The 17,365-nt window shown below is 46.1% G+C and overlaps 1 protein-coding gene across 1 annotated transcript in view; it reads right to left on the bottom strand.

Annotated features, from left to right (window-relative positions):
• PSTPIP1 (proline-serine-threonine phosphatase interacting protein 1) overlaps positions 1 to 16,364 on the bottom strand; it is a 50,403-nt gene extending 34,039 nt beyond the window's left edge. The window contains exons 1-2 of the mRNA XM_066195960.1: positions 15,885 to 16,364; positions 74 to 174 (exon numbers count right to left, since the gene is read on the bottom strand). Coding sequence (XP_066052057.1) covers positions 74 to 174; positions 15,885 to 15,917 — 134 coding nt within the window. The 5' untranslated portion in view covers positions 15,918 to 16,364. The remainder of the gene's footprint in view (positions 1 to 73; positions 175 to 15,884) is intronic.
• Between the last annotated feature and the right edge of the window lie 1,001 nt (positions 16,365 to 17,365).

Raw genomic sequence — 17,365 nt, 5'->3', positions numbered from 1 at the left:
GCCTGCTAATCCGGATGCCAAATGAGACAAAAAAAGGAGGCTGTTCACACTTTTTTCACACTGATTCTCATACCTCTGCTTGAGCAAATCCTCCACATCTTTGCACATCTTCCTCCCCTCCAGCAGCCGCTGTACGAGCACCTCGTAACCGGTGTGGAAGGTGAACTCCTTGCACTGAAGACAAAAAGAAAAAGCAATATCTGTTAAGCACATCAGTTCCTCTTACCTAAATTCTATTTCTTATTTCTTAACTCCTCTTACCATATTTCTAAAAAGAAAGGTCAGAGTGAGCTCAGTACAAATATCAACCTGTGGGGCAGTGACAGGTCCACCTGTCAGCAGTGGTGTTTTAATGGGAGGGTTTGTAGCATGGGGAGACAGGAATTCTGTGTTTTACTCCTGGCCCTCCCACTGCCTCACAACAGCTCCTGGACAAGCCATTTTTCCATGGGGAGCCCGAGTTACTCAGTACATAGTGACAGCGTTATTGAAAATGCAGTGGTGAATGTTTTCTGAGCTTTATGTTACAGCATTATGGTAAAATCACGGGCTGTGAAACCATAAAGAGAATGAGTGTATTCCTTCCCTCAAGCAGTTTATCTACAATATAAGCCCTTATATATGAACTGAATGCAGTTTCTACATCCATCCATTGTCCCCTAAGCAGTTACCATTTAATAAATGGGTTACTTTATTGCTTTCCACCACCACTGTGAAGAAGACAGCTGTTTAAGTTTCGGTACTTGGAAAAGATCCTCTGGCAAGCAGCTGCTGGGCACTTGAGCTTGTGCCTTTGCTCCCTTGTTGCTGGGACTGGAGCAGGGAGAGGAGCAGGGGAGCTCTGGGGATGAATGGTGGTGGCTGATGGCAGCCTCAGTGCTGCTCACATAGGCCTTGGTGCTTCTGTGGAGATTTGCAGATCTAGGAACAGGTTTTTTGGTTCTTCAAGAGCTAGGATAATTTTTTTGCTGACAATCCCTGTAAACCTACAGATTATAGTAACATTTCCAGTGCTAGAGTTCATTCTAAAAGCCATCACCCCCGAAGAAACAGGACCTCAAGCCCAAAACATTAGTTTTCCTAATGTTTCCAAGGGCAATTTACACACACATCACAAGGAGGGATCCAGTTGTGAAATAAATGAGAAGCAGCAAGTTTTGCCATTCAGAGAGAAAAGAAGAAAGGTTCTTGATAATACCCTGGCAATGGACTTAGCACTTCCCCCCTCTCTTTTTTTTTGAGGACATTCCAATGACAGAAGGCATCACTGCTGTAAGAAAATTACTATAAATGGCTCCCTCTGCCTGGCAGAAACTCTGGTCAGATGCTCCACAACCAACTCACACCCCCAGCATTTCAATTGTACGTTTTCAGATGCAATCAGCTATATCCCATAGCTGTGTACACAGCTTTCTTGTCCCAGAAATGCTGCCCATGAGGTAAGTGAAAACATCCTGTGGGTTGGTATCACCACGGGCAACAAAAGCAGAGTGATAAGCTCCCTGTGAAGTCAGTCTGCCTTTCTGTTCAATATCCCTCTTTGTTCTGTAAATGCTAAAACTCACTTAGTGTCTTCCCCCACCTCTTTTAAACTGGCACAGTTGTTACACTGAAAGGATGACCAATTCTTCATGTCTGAGAGAACACTTACTAAATTCCCTAAACAGAGAATGCACCCCCGACTTGTTAGCACCCAAAAGCCCAGACACAGACACAGCAGTGTGCTGGGGGAGCCTGATGGGCTGAGTCCATCGGGCACTTTCCTCAGGCCCCTGGAAGCATCACTGCCTGCCAGGTGCCTCTGGGCTTTGTTCCTCTGCCTGGCCCCTCTGGAGAGATTTGGTTCCTCAGAAGGAACCCCACCACAGACACTCATTTAATCTATCTTCATTTGGGTGGGCATTCATCTCAAAATTTGCTTTCCTGTCCTCCTCAGTGTTCCTGAAGAATGTGGAACACTGTTTCAGAAAGGCCAGGGTCAGAAATCCAAACCAGGGCTTGCAGGGAGCAGCTCTGGCTGTGCCCTGAACAGTTTGTGTCACCCACCCGGGCTGCAGAGGGAGGGAGAGGAAATGCCACAGCCAGGCTGAGACAAGTGTGAGCTGCTCTGGTCACTCATCCTGCAGCACTGCTTAATTTCCAACCACAATGGAGCACTGAATCACTCAGCCTCAGATTTCTTGCACAAATGTTTCCCTTTCATTTCAACAGCTCTATTTCTTCTTTCACATGTCATACAACTGCATCCCCTCTCATCCTCTCCTTGCATCCAAACAAACTTCCTTTGCCCTATCCTGACATTCTGCTTTTTCATCCCATTGACTCCTGTGTTGTTATAGCACCTGTTCAAGGTTGAATAAATCCCTGTTGGACAAGGATGATGCTTTACCACTCCAGTAAAGACCAAGTGATGCTTTGTACCATGGTATTAATGTCAGGTCTCTAAGAAACACTTGTGGTCCATCAGAGGATTGCATTTGCCTTCTTCCACTTTCAAAACATAGCAGTGGCACTTAAATGAGCTATGATCTACAGATACACCTGCAATTCTCTCCTCTCCTGCTATTTTATTCAGCAAGGTCTCAGAGTATATTGGATTTTTTCACTACTGATCTCTTATTCCCATTTTGTACTTTTGAAACTTTGATTTTTATCTGTTTTCTGTTACCCCAGGCTCAGATGTTATCAGATACCTCCTGTACGATATTTCATTCTACCTGCTTATTTCAAGCACAGCTATCTCCAGCCCAATCCTCACGTCTTGTGGCAGGATCCAGCACCTCCCCCAGATCAGTGTCTTCGCCCACTTTAGAGTTCTTGCACTGCTTTGTCTGTTCAGTCCCATTTTGTTTTTATCTAGTGTCTCAAGGATTTCCCGTCTAGCACCAGAACTGACCCTACATTTTCTTTGTCAAGACAATCAGACAGCAAGATCAGATCTCATTAAACAACCGTCTAGCCTTGCTAAGCTGTCTCGCCTCTATTCTATTTTCCATTTGCCATTTTGTGTTATAATTAGCACCCGCATTGAGTGGTTTTGCAAAAGCTGTTAAGCTGCACTACTCAGACAGTGCTTGGTACTTCTCAGAAAGGATTTTGTGATGATTCGAAGATCTAATGAATAGTCAAAGAACTATTCTATTTATTTTTTTTTTAGAAATTAGACAAAATGCTTTAATTAGATAATAAATATAGTCATTAAATGTGTAAAACGTCACTTGCTTATACTAAAATCTGGTTGCTTGGAAGAGGGCGATTTGACTCACCACCAGTAATTTCTCTCATTGCCAAGAAAGGGATTCTGCTTAGTCAAAGCGTGTGTGGCTGTGAAAGAGGATTTAATCCTTGTTACTAAAAAAGATTAGTTATTCCTTGTTGTCCAACAGGCCCATAATCACCAACAAGAAAGTGCTTGACAGGGATTTCAGTGTTGTGAGCAGAGTTATGTTGTCCTGAAATCCACCGCCTAACTCTGCACACGTGCTCTGCTCTCTACTGGGGATTTTCTTCTTGTTTTACTCTTGGAAATCACAGGTAAAGGAGGGGCAACCTTTCCTCTTCTCTGCCCAGTGACAAAAGTTGCTTCCCTCCAGTGCAATGAGCAGCCCTGTTCCTTCAGAGAAAAAATAAACGTGGAGGAGAGTATGTGACAGAAACCCACAACTTCTGTGCTCTAGTTTAAGCAGAAGAGCTTTTCCTGGAACACCTGAAAGGAGGCGTGGAAGGCTGCAAGCAGAGGTGATGGCAGTGAGCATGCTGGGATGCAAGTTCTTCTTTCCATTTCTTTTCCCCTCTGAGGACTTACAATGCTGCTCCCTCCCATCAGCACTTCCCTGTGAGATCTGTGCCTTGGGACTGCGCCGTCCCTCCTGGGACGGGTTTCTCCATGGGGAACCACCCAGGCAGATGTCAGGAGTTAATTGTGGGAGAGATGGCTCAGGGCTCACTCTCAACTGGTCCTTGCAGCCACCAGGGAGAGGCTCCGAGGATTTTGCTTTGGTAATGAGGGCTGCAAGGGAAGACTGGGAGTGTCAGTTCCCTGCCCAGAGGGCAGAATACCAGGATTGCTGTGGGGTGGCATAATTTCTTCTTACCTTCTGGTGGCACCAAGCTGAGTAACCTTGTGTCTTTAACCCACTGAGAATCAGCCTGATTCCAGAACATATTCCTCTGAGCCTCGTGCTGCTGGGTGCCCAGAGGGAACTCTGAGGCTTTTTGAAGTGCAAGAGTTCACATTTTGAAGTGACAAGGCTACTACTGCAATAATATCAAGGAGGAAAGACTAAAATGCTGTGCTCATTACTGAAGCAGCTTTCAGTAACTAGTTTTTCCAATGGACTGGACTGAAGCAAAACCATCCAAAGTCATGTACAGAGCACTCATGGTACACCCCGCGTTGTCCAGCAGGTGATGGTCACATTGACATGAGCTCATCAGGTCATCGTGGCTGTGCCATGGCAATTGGGCTTTTCTACTGTGGCTGCTTTCCTTGGAGCATTTCCAACCATGCTGGCACCTAGCCTGCCCATCCAGGACTTTGTTTAGAGGCAGTTTACATACCACAACTCGCACCTCTCTCTGCTCCTGCAGGATTAGCTGGTTGGGCATCACATTAGCATCTCCCTCAGGGCAGCCTCTGCTGCTGAAGCAGTGTGTCCTGTTTGGGGAGTGCCAGAGCTCCAGCTGGGCTTGCTGCAGGGCTCTGGGAGCTGCAGGGCTCTGGGAACTGCAGTGCAGTGGGAACTGCAGGGCTCTAGGAGCTGCACTGCTATGGGAACTGCAGAGTTCTGGAGCTGCACTGCTATGGGAACTGCAGTGTTATGGGAACTGCAGGGGTCTGGGAACTGCATTGCTCTGGGAACTGCAGGGCTCTGGGAACTGCACTGCTATGGGAGCTGCAGGGCTAGGAGAACTGCAGTGCAATGGGAAATTCAGGGCTCTGGGAACTGCACTGCTATGGGAACTGCAGGGCTCTGGGAGCTGCAGCTCTGCCTCTCAGCAGGAAAGGCCCCATCCCAGCATCTCCAGCTGCATCGCCTGCTCACCTGCTTTCTGTGAGCAGGTGATGAGAGGGACAGTAACCCCAGGGTACAGCAGGGCAGTGGCACCACCCTGGTGGGGAGGAAGGGCTGGAAAAGGAAAAACTCCCCAGCAGACAGTGGGTGTGTTGCTCAGTACCCAGCAGGACAGTGCTGAGCTGTTGTGGTGATGAACACAGCATCAGAGTCCACACGTGGTACCTGCTCTGCACCTCTGAGGGGGCCTGGCTGCCAGCAGGCCTGGCACGAGCACTGACAGCCATAGCAGAGCTCTCAGGAGTTCCTTCAGCCTAATCTGCCCTCATTTAGGAATTATTTGAAATGTATTATCTGCTAATATTAAAAAAAAAAAAGTTTTAAACCCCTACACTTTCTCTTAAGTTTGAAAGTATTTAGTTATAAAAGTTTATTCTACGTCTCGGTTCCTAACGGTATTTTTCCAAAGCTTGTATCAGAAGTGTTCTCACATGGTTTAGGACTGAAAATGCTAAATGCTGCTGCCTGATCCAAATAAATTATTAATACAGATTTTCAAAGAGAAAAATATTTGAAACTGAATCTGTTATGGGTATCTTTGGAATTTTTCTCTAAATCAAACTTTTTTTTCATTCATATCTTGTTTAGTTTAGGTCAGCTCATAACAGTTGTAGTAAAATAAAAACTTAAGATCCAATTTTCCAAAGTTAAAAAGAAAATAACTACTGGTGTGAGGAGGAAGTTTAGAGAGAACATGGCACAGTGAAGTTTTGAACAAGCATCATTTTGACAATATCTTTTTCGAGTGTCAGAAAGAAATCCTTTCTATCCACAGCGGTATCACACATGATAGTCCTGGGCTGAAAGCAAGTTGTTCTGACTCTGTTAAATCAATTAATTGTATTCTTGCATCAGACCACTGGGTACTGGCCCTGAGTGTTTCAAATCTTGTTCCCTTGATCTGCCAATCTCCTTGTCAAGTGCTCTGCCAAGGGCTTTGTACGTGCAGATGAGCAGCAAACAGACCTAACAGCCAAACATGACTTAGAATCTCCAAGTACCTTGGGCTGGATATTTCCTGTCATGCCATGGCCTTTCACTGTAATTCAATCACTTGCTTTATGTTCTGTGGCTTTTCCCCAGGTACACTTTCAAATTTCCTAGTGTTTCTAGAAATATATTCCTGATACGAAGTGTTTTGGGAAGTTTACTGCTGTCTTTCTGCACCACTCACAGTCTCCTGGAATACCCAGGACAGCAGTGAGCAGCAGTGCTCTGTGTGTGCTGAAATGAAGGTTTATTGCTGTCTTTCTGCACATGCTCTCCTGGAATAGCCAGGACAGCAGTGAGCAGCAGTGCTCTGTGTGTGCTGCAGTCCCCAGCGCAGCTCTGGGGCTCAGGGGTGTCTGGCATGGCCCTGCTGAGATAAGAGCTGGTTTGCTGCTGTTTCCTGTTCCACGGCTGCTGCCCCAGCTCTGCTCCACCGCAGGGGCACATGAAAGAGCCTTTTTCAAAACCAACCCCAGCTTTTCAGCCTGGCCTTCCGCTGCCTGGCCCTGGGAATGTGCCAGCAGCTGAAAAGGCAGCTCAGCAACCCCATTCTGCGCCAGGCACACACGAGGGGGAAGGTCACCATGCCCGGAACAGAGCGGTGTCTCATCGGAAACCTCTGACCAAAATGTTCTCCCCTGACCAGAGCTGGGTGTGATAAGAGTCCTTTTCCACACATGTCCGTGTCACAATCAACTGTTTAATGGGTTTAAAAGCATTTGCTCATGCTGTACTGTGTAAGAGCTTTTTCCCTACTGTCTGAAATCAGCTGGAATGGATGGGAATGTGATGGTTGTTTGTGCTTTCCAAGATTGACTACAGAATTTATACGAGCTTAAAAAAATCTATACTTTTTAAAGTATTGATTTTTTTCCCCACATAAGCAGAAAAAGCAAAGAAGAGTAGGTGGGTTGAAGCTGGCTGAATAAGACTTTTGTCACTTCCTGTAAATTCACTCTTCATCTATCAGAAACATAAATGTTTGCTCAGGATGTAGGTAGGGACATTTTGGTGATAATTCCAGGAGCTGACTTGGGCATTTTCCACAGGAGGCTTAGTTTGCAGTTTTGCTGCAGCCTGTTACCCAAACCTGACATGCAGTACCGTTCATGGGGAGCAGATGGTATTTATTGCCAGGCAACAGCATAGAGGTGAACCTTGAATGGGACCTTAAAAAATCAGAAAGAAAAAAAAATACTGCCTCTGCAGCATTCCAATTGCTAGGCAGGCTGCTAGACTGCCTCTCCCACTGCCCCTACAGTGACACTCTCATCAGACTTCAAACCCGCAGCAGCTACGACAGTCAGAGATAAAACTGAAATTGAGATTCACAAACCATACAATAGCACTGCAAATGACACTGAGCAAAGCAGTGGCTCCCCAGAGGTCTTCTGCTCTTGACCCTGCGGGTTTTCTCTGAGAAGGAAATGGTTGATTTCGAGTTCTGCTGACAGAGGAATTTGCTCCTCAGCTTCCCGAGCCCTTGCCCTCCTCACTGGCATCCTGGACTGCTCATGTGTTATGTATTTGGCATTCTTACAGTCACAGCACATTGTTTGGCTCTCTTCATGTTTTAATCACCCCCTGATCTGCACAGCCCCAAAGGGATGGCTGCACAGAAGCCTGCCTCACTTTTGCAGGTGGTTTGCTGGCTGGCAGACTCATGGCACACAAGGAACAGCCTTGGAAAATCTCAATTCCAGTCTACCAAAAGGACTCTGCTTGTGCTTATTATCTCTCTTTTAGGTTGTCTTCTTAATAATTTGATTGAACACTATTCTGAGTGCAGTTCAGAGCCCCAGTGCTCCTGTGCTAGCAGGAGAAAGAAGCCAGCAGACAGATATGCATCACAACAAAAAATGTGACAAAAAACTAAGAATCCATTCAGGAAATCCATATAGAACAAACTTCTGGAACACCTCTGTGATGGGGATAGTAAGAAATGGGGCAGGAGGCAGCAGAATCCCTCACCAGTTTTAAATGGGAGCTTGATGCAGCTACATGACACAGGTTTGAGGTGGCAGCATCCCTTTGTCTTTTCTCCACATGACTTCAGACAATGGCTAAATCCATAAATTAAAGTGGCTTCTCCTTGGGAGTCAACAGAGAGGCCACAAGTGAGGATTTGCACCTGTTTTTCACTGTTGCCATGGTCCTGAAACATGACAGATAAACCTGTCAATGGTGTAATCAGATGTTCCCTCAGTCTCCCACTGAGTAACATTAGCTACACAAGAGAAACTGGAAGAAAAATAAGGAGAAATAGAATCTTACAAGTAGAGGATACTTCTGTTTTACAAAAAATAATGGTCAGAGATTACTTTTGTTTCTATTCCTCTTTAGTTCAGCACTTCCACTTTCCTTCTCTGTTAAATGAGGGCTCCTCTCCCTCGACAAGCACTGTGGGCTCAGTCCCAGAGCACGGTGAGTGAAGCAACTGAAACAGCCCTGACTTGCTCAAGCACAGAGACAACTGTCCACCACGTCTTACAGAGCCACTGGAACCAGACCTGCTTAGTTAGTACATTAATTTATTTTAAAAATGTGTCTTTCTCCTCCTTGTCTTAAAATGCTTAGAATTGTTTCCTGCCAGCCCTGAAAAAGGCACTTCATAAAAGCCACTGCTGAACCCATGCTGTCTTTGTTGGTGGCTCCTGGAACATAGGGAAGGGTAAAACTTCAGGAAATATTCCCAGAGTCCTGTTGTACAAGGGGAATGAATTAAAGATTTACTTCATTTCTTAGTAAAGATTATTTCAATAGCCACATGTTACCAATTCCATTTCACAAGAGATCTTTGCCACCTAAATAATAGTTTTCAACATATCCCATTACTCAATATGATGTAACATCCTCACACTCCATTAGTATCTGATTGAGACACCCCCCTGCCACAGCTGCCACAGCACCCTCCATCTGCTGCCTGTACAGGGAAGGGGAATTTCATTTGAACCTCTTTCTCCAGCTGTTTTATGTGTGGGTGAAGCTCGTGACACGAGGGAAGGCTTGCCTGGACTCCAGGCTGCAGGCAGTGGCTGTGGGCAGGGAAAGCTCCAGTTCCTGTTCCAGGGTGTGCCTTCCCCTGCAGAGCTCCCAGAATCACCCAGGGATTTTCTGAGCCGGGTCTCCTCCTCTTTGGTTAGCAAATGCACCTTAATTCTCCATCTCCAGAGAAAGCTTTTACCAGGTGTGAACTTTTTCATCAAAGCCCAGCTTTATCTTCCAAAACAGCACCCCTACTACAGTAAAACTGTTTTTCCACATAAAAGATTCGGTCAGAAACCCAAGTCCTAACCAAATGTGCATGGGGGTCTTTCAATGGCAGGGCCCTCCTTTCCCTCTCCCGGGGCTCCTGGGGATTTCCATCCCACTGAGCAGCAGCCCTAGGGCTGTTTGTCAGTCCTCACTTGTTAATAACTCTTCAGAAATTACAGCACCTACTGCAAGGAGCACGAAGTGACGACACAGACCTCAGGGCCGCTGACCACCTATTTTCCTTTTTGGCTTTGTCCCCACCCTTTATTTTTTATTTTTCTTTCGTGTTAGGAATTCATTAGGTCTAGACAAATTGAGAGCAGCATATTTCTGCTATAGCAGAAATAGCTTCTTGATTTGAGAAGCTCTTACATTAGAGGAAAAAAGCTTGTGTCTATTTATTTATTTGCTCTGAATGGAACCACAGGAGTTGGTATCTCTAAGCTAGCTTGAGCCGGTACATTTTCACTTAATTCCCATGACTGCTGCCTTCCAATTCAAGCAAAGATAAAGTTGCACGAGGAGCAATGGAAATTTTCAATTCCCCAGTCTTGTTCAGTGACATTTTTCCACCACTTTATTACTGTACTAAACTCTATGTACAGTAAGGGAATAATTCTCTGGGGAACTGAAAAGTTGTTGGGATCCAGATGCATATTTTCAATGTGGGTTTTTTCCTTCACCTTGGCACCCTGAGCAAGGCTGAGTGATCTCCATGCAGAGCTGTTCCCCCAGCCCTCACCTCATCACAGCCTCAAATCCCCAAACTCTTAATGAACAACACAGTGAACTTTGTACATTATTGAACTGTGGCTGCTGAGAAAAGCTTTGTTACAAAACCTAGATTAAACTGGAGAATAAACTAGTGTTTTCTGTGCCACTTGCCACCTGGAATCTACCTTGCTATGGCAAGGCAAGAAAATGAAATCAGAGAAAGGTCTTCTTGAGCTAAAAGAGCTGAAATATAACCAAGCAGCCCAACTTGCCTTCCACACAAGCATGCAATGAGTGTTACTGGATTGAAATTCCAGGGGCTCCCCTGTGTCTACGAAGCAGCACAAGTTCAGTGTCCCCAGCCAGTGACTGCAGAAAGAGAGGAAGCCCTGCTGCATTGCAGGAGTGTCAGCCTTGAGGGAGGAAAGGGACGGGCCGTGAAACACCCAGCCCTGCCAGGAAAAATTCAGTTGAAATGAGATCCATAGGGACACTCTGAGATCCGCCCTGGAGAAGCTATGGTGGGAGGAGGGGCTGGGGCACTGCTCAGCCTGCACAAGAGGTGCTCAGTGTGTTTAAAATCTTGGTGGAGGGAGCAGGGGAGATGGAGCCAGGGCTTTGCAGGGGCACCCAGTGACAGGGCAAGAGCTAACAGGCACCCATGGAAATTCAAGGAGTCCTGAAGCGCAGGAAGGGTTTTGCTGTGAGAGTGGTGAGACGCGGTATCAGTTTGCCCAGAGAGGCTGTGGGGTGTCCATCTGTGCAGACACTCTGAGCCCGGAGCTGTGACTGGGTGTGTGCTGGGTGAGGCTTGGCTGGATGTGTCCAGAGGCCTCCTCCAACCTCAGCTGTTCCGTGACTCTGCCTCAGAAAATGCACCTCAGTGGGCTGCTCTAGAAAGCCAGAGGACACCCTCTGATCTCTGTGTGAGGCTCCATTTCAAGCTCTGTGTGACAAACACTCTTTAGGCGGTGCTTGTTAGATGTGGCCGTGTACATGCAGGTGAAGAGTCCATGACTCACCTAGTCCATATGAAAAATACAGACTCATGGCACACTTAAAATTGGCAGAAATAAGAATCCTCTCCTTCTCTGAGCCCAAGTAAAACCGACCAACTTTTGCAGAGCAGGATGGATCAAAACAAACCACAGTTGTGACAAAGACACAGTGGTGTAAAAATATTAACAAGGTTGTCACAGTGGCTTACTTCATCAATCAACTAATTTTAATAGTCAGACCCCTCAGTTGCAACATGGTCATCAGAAAATTGTAATAAAGTGTATTTAACTGTCTAATTATTTCAGTCACTGACCCAAAATGAACTCCCTGTAAATCCATTCATCTTGTGTTAGTTCATTTGAGCTTCATTTTAGCTGCTGTGCTCTGCTCAGAAGTGACTTGTGAAGCACCAGTCCTTCCATAGCCACAAAGACTGATCAGGTTTTGCACTTGTGATTGATCTCCTCTGGTTTCAATGACTGTTGTGATTGCCCCCCCTGCACCCTCCACGGGTGTTTCTCCTTGCCTCAGCGAGCCGAGTGTCCTTCCCAGAGCAGCTGGGGGAATGGAGGAAGGAATTACATGTCTAAAAGAGTAGAGCAGCCTCATCTGTGGAGATGAGGTTGACATCACAACAAACACGGACATCAGCTGGGCAACCACTTAAACTTTTCCAAGCTGGCTCCCCCTTTATTCCCCATTTCCACACACATCCTGCAGTGATGACTTGTCCTGGATGTGACCAGTGCTGTGGCCATTCCTCTGCCTCTGGAGCTCAGGAGATGCAGACCACGGCCATGCCTCTGGAGCTCAGGAGATGCAGACCATGGCCGTGCCTCTGGAGCTCAGGAGATGCAGACCATGGCCGTGCCTCTGCCTCTGGAGCCCAGGGTTAAGCAGGATGTGCTGGCAGCAGAACCCACCTGTGTGCTGTTGTGCAGGGAGATGATTTATCTTAATCTGCCTTGTGTCAGTAGGGTCAGATGCAAGAGATGCCATGCCATTCAAATGCAACTTGGTGGGATGCACTTGCAAAGCTGGGATGCCAGGCTGGAAGGTTTGCCAGCCTCATTCCTGCCTGCCCAAGCTCAGCCTTGGGGTGCTGGGCTGGCAGGAGCCTCCCCAGCTCCAGTTCCTCCCAACAAACCTGCCCAGTCTCATTTCCTCCTCACAGATCTGCTGCAAAACAACGGGCCCTGCAAAGCTCAACCTCTACAGGAAAGCAGGGTAGCTCCTGGTATAAAAAAAACTTCCTATTTTGAGTAAAACAATTGATGTTGTATTTCTTCAGCACATTGCCTAATAAGTTTAGGAAATAGCTTTACTGTGACTTTTATCACCACGGAGCTCTTGTTCCCCAGTTAAGAGTCTCATTAGAAGCTCAATTATTTGTGAGGCTAATTACATCTTTTTTTGGTATATATGACAGACCATTGTGTGAAAAAGCTACAGTAAGAGTTGAGAGGTTCACCTCCAAAGTCAGCTTTGCACTGAACCTGAGGCTGAACAGAGCCTGATGTCAAAGCAAGAGACATGTTTGTAGGAGTCCCTGTCCCTGGAGCACTTCCGTGGCTCCCACTGCTGCATGTCTGACCACAACCACGGCTCCACAGGCAGGGATGTGGGAGGGACCAGCCCACAGCAGGGCAGCGGAGCAAATCCTGCCAGCTCCTGTTCAAGGCCTGCTTCATATTTGCTGGCTTACATCTCCCCCACACTTTTAAATGTGAGCTGTGAGAATCCACAAGCCCCAAGCTCATCCCACAGCTGAGAAGGAACAAGCATTTCACACTTCAAGCGTTTATTTTTAAATCCTAAGTACCTTAGAAGCCCATGACACATTTTCAGAATTGACTTGGCTGCCTGAGTTTTACTCAAACTTGTCCAAGGGAATAGATTTGCTCCCACTCAACTCTGGGCACTTCAGAGCCTGCCCCAAAACCAACCAGCTCCTTTGAAAATTTTCCTCATTCCCTGTTCCCAGGTGTGTATGGCAAAGCCAGGAAGTGGTGCCAGTGCCTTCCTACCTCTTGGCCAGAAATAGCTGCAGTGCAGGGGCTGCAGCTGCAGTTTTGAGCAGCAGGTTAGAGGGAGACTAAATAGAAGGAAAAGGCAATGACAGGGATTGCACAGGAAAAGCAACAATGACTGCAAGAACACAGAAAGAGACTAAGAAAGATACTCTGTGGCTGAGGGGGAAAGATTTTCTTGGATAGAGTTTTTGTTACAAAAAATATTACTGTTGCTCTGCCTGTTAACATAAGCCCATTACCACGGGACTCCACTGGTGCCACACACCCTTTCCCCATTACCATGGGAATTTCCCTGCCTGTCTCATATGAAGCTAGAGAAGACAGGTAACATCTGTCCGGCTTGTACAGCAGCTCAGCTGAATATTAATCCATCAGCAACTGCCCTGCACTGGCTATCAAACCTAATTTGAATTTTCATCTCACTAGCATTCTCCAAAAAATTTTATCAGAGGATAGAAAACTTCTGTTAAGAAGCACATTTTAATGCAGACTTTGAGCAAATGTCCCTTAAACCATTACAGAGTGTGTGGAACATATAGAAATAAAAATTGTAATTAAAAAATACACAGGTTTTTGCTCAGGCCATGCTCCAAAGAAAATAAAATTGAACTAACTGTGGAAGTTCTAGTATAGTACTAGCATACTGGCACTGCTACATTTATCTGGAAAAGAGAGGCTAAAACTTAAATCTATTATGAGGAACAATTTGCAATTTCCTGGAAGACAGCACACCCTGTTCTTATGAAGTCTGGAGAACTCTGGGGAGGGATGAATGGTGCTCTTTCTCTGCTAGCTGGGGGAGGTCTCCTGCTTCTATGATTTCTTTACATATTTTACATTGAGGTAAGTCCTGAGAAAACCCCTGCTCATCCAAAAGTTTCCTGATGGTGGAGCAGGGAGCTGTTGCTCAGGGACACCAGATCAGGACGAAGCACAGGGAGGGGTTGCAGCAATCAGAGGTCAGGGCTCTGTGTTGAGGCGCCCACCACGAGGCAAACACCTTTTGGGCGTCAATCAGGCAGTTTCTGCCCAATGTACAGACCAAATATAGGAGTTAGTTGCTCGCTGAAGCAAACCACATGAATACATTTTCCTCTCACAACAGAACCTTATGAATGCAAAAATAATTGCTGATCTTGTGATCTGGGGAGCAAGCTGCACACTAGTGCTGTGTTGTGCAATATCCTGTAAGTTTTCACTTTAAAAGACTTACTGCATAGCTAAAGCTTCCATCCTGCAACCAGATATACTCCTGCCCTCTTAATCGAGCTGGGCAATACATTTCCAGCCAAAAAAAAAAAAAAAAAAAAGAAATCCAAAGACACTTTCCTTTAAACAAGGTGTTAGCTTCAAAGCTAAGCAAGGATTTGAGTCATGGTAACGTGACTAAGCACAAGAGAGACGTTTAGGGAAGAGGAGAATGAAGAACCGGCCTGGCCAGATCATCAGCTGGCATTAATCACCCTCACACTACTCCCATTGCTTGATTTATTCTCCCTAAAGACCAAGGCATTGAAAAGTAGCCATACCAAAGGTACCAGCTCTAAAAGTCAGGTGGTTTGCTTTCCAAGGGAGTTCAGCAATGCAAGGGCTGAAGCTCCCAGAGTAGCACTGGCCCACAGCTGAGTCCCACTGTGCAGCCCGTGGGTGCACAAACGAGGAGAACATCATGTAGGTGTGGTCATGCACAGTTAGTCCTAACATCAACACTGACTTTTGTATTTCCTCATCATATTTGTATTATTTTTAACTGTTCAAATCTAGTACTGCAGTGGGGGTGGGGAGGGCTTCCTGGAAGTGCCCAGAGGATGGTGGTTCACTGAAATGTGTTTTTGCCTCTGCCCTTCTGTTTTCTACCAAGAGAGGGTTTACCCTGAAGCGTGGGTGAAGAGAAAGAGAGCACAAGCAGAAAGAATGCAATGGCAGGAAAAATTCATATGGCTTCATGTCTTTCTTTAAGTCAGTCCTAGATGCTGAATAAATGATTACCCAGAAAAGAGGCAACCACATCACAACCTGTTTACTCAATTTTGCAACGTGAGAATTTTGATTTTGAACTTTCATTCTCCAATTGCAAGAGAACCTCAGATTACCATAGTGAGATAAATCACTAAGGTACTTTTTCCTTGTAGCTGCAGAAAGAGAGCTTGAAAACAGGAGACCAAAAGGATTTTCAAACACAAGTCAAGTAACAAGTATGGAGTGGGTCTCCTTGTTTCAGTATTTGCTGGTTTTAGGTCAGCTGTGAGTGTTTGGGCTTGGCTGTGGAGTATCACTGCTGGTCCTTTCTAACCTGTGCTGCCTCACAGCTCCTGGGCTCTGCATGCCTGGGAATGCTCCTGGCAGCAGGGCGGGAGTCTGCAGGGAGCTGAGCAGGAACATTCTGCTCACAGCTGCTGGATCTGCTCTTCACCAAACAGGAGGGAATTCAGCCTATCATTAGCAACAGCTCACCTGCTCTGGGAGCCTCTTGTAGAGCTGAGGACACTCACTGAAAGCAGGATCTTAGCACTGTGAGACAGACAAATCCATGTCCCTTTCAAAGGTAGTTTCTGGCCCTAGCACAGGAACTGGGAATGTCAGTGGTTTTATGGGGACTGGATATATTCTTTACATTGAATCCTTCTGGCCAGGACCAAACACTACCCAACACTATGTTTTTACTTGGAGACAAATTTGGATTTTTACTAAACTAAATTTAGAACACAGAACGGCATGAAATTAGTTTTAAACTATATATAGAACCAAGCTGAATTTTAAAAGATTTTAAAATACAGAGACATTGAATATAGGAAACACATAGCAAATGTTCACTTACCCAGAAAGCATCTTTAAACTGCAGCTGGGTCATTATTATCGCTCTGTGAAGGGGCAGGAATCCTTCAGCCGGTCCGTTGCAGGGTGAGAGTGGCAGCAGGCACAGTTCTGAGCCTTGTGACTGCACCCCAGCCCAAGCAGAGAGTGCAGCACATCCACAGAGCTGTCCCTCCTGAAGTCAGGCTGGGGCCAGTAGCGTGGGACTGTTCCAGGCAGCTCGGAGAAATGACCTGTGACAGTCAGGGACAGAGGGCAGAAGAGCTGTTGCTCACACACAAAGACATGCAAGTGCTCAGCACCCGCACCCCAAACCTGTTTCTCTTCTGGTAAACAGTTAATATTGAAATGAGGAAGCAATGCGATGTCAAATGGTGTCAGACTGCTCCTGGCCATGGGTGCGTGTGAGCGGACAGAAAAAAAAGAGAGGGGGAAAAAAAAGGCACTAAGTTCAGTGATACGATTTGATCAGCTGCAGGAGGAGAGAGAACAATTACAGCGCAAAGGAAACCAGCATAATGCAAAGAGATAAGCTATTCTCTAATGCTGTGGTCTTGCAAAGAAAAAGAAGCAAAGGAAACATAGGTGTCCCATTTCTGCAGCACCTTCTGGGGCTGGCAGAGGCTCATGCCTTTGCACACGGGAAGCTTAGCTCAAAGCTGCATTTTGCAGCTGAAAAGGCTTTTCAGGACTCGAGTTAAATTAAGAACCCTGAGAAGTGTGCAGGTGTCTGAACACATTTAGATACCTGGATGTTGATGCAGAGAACATTCCTGATTTGCATGTCCTCATACAAATATTCATACGAATATGCAAGATATGTGAAATTTAGAAGTAAAATCCAAGGTCTTGAAAAAGAAGAGAGCTAAGAGTTTGTTAGCACCAAGACCTGAGTGAAGCCTCACAGACCAGTGAAGCAGCAGCATCCAAACCACACCCAGCACCTTGCTGACACCAGGTATTTCAGGCAGCTCCCCAAATCAGCTCCTCCAGTTGTTATAACACAGTGGCAAATACCTGAGCACAGGGCAACACCTCTAAAGTTTCCCTGAAACCCTCTCCAAAGTATCTGTCCTCCAGGTGAGGTTTCTCTGTTCACCTCCTTAGGATGTTTTAAGCATTCTTAAACACCTGTTTTTAAATACTCACTGGCATCATTGGGATGTAGGAAAAAAAAAAAAAAAAGAAAAGAAAAATAGTCCTGTAGTGGTTGCCTGGGCAAAACCCGTCTGTCCCCACCAAGAACACATCAGGACTTACTGATATCCAACCAACTGATGCTGCTCTGGGTCCCACAGCAGCAGCCCCCCGGGCAGATCATTCCAGAGTGGGGAAGTCTAGCAGCTTCCCTGGGCTCCAGCAGGACTCAGGGCTCTGCTCAGAGTGCTCTGCAGCAGCTGGAAGCTGCAGTTACCCCCACTCAAACCATGGGCAATTTGTAGCTGGTGTTTTAAAGAATTTGCAAGGTTCCTTCCTGATGGTCTG

This window comes from Chamaea fasciata, unplaced genomic scaffold (assembly GCF_029207755.1).
Source record: "Chamaea fasciata isolate MVZ Bird 193981 ecotype frontalis unplaced genomic scaffold, bChaFas1.0.hap1 SCAF_14, whole genome shotgun sequence".
NCBI lineage: Eukaryota > Metazoa > Chordata > Aves > Passeriformes > Sylviidae > Chamaea > Chamaea fasciata.
This window is presented reverse-complemented; position numbering and strand designations above follow the sequence as displayed.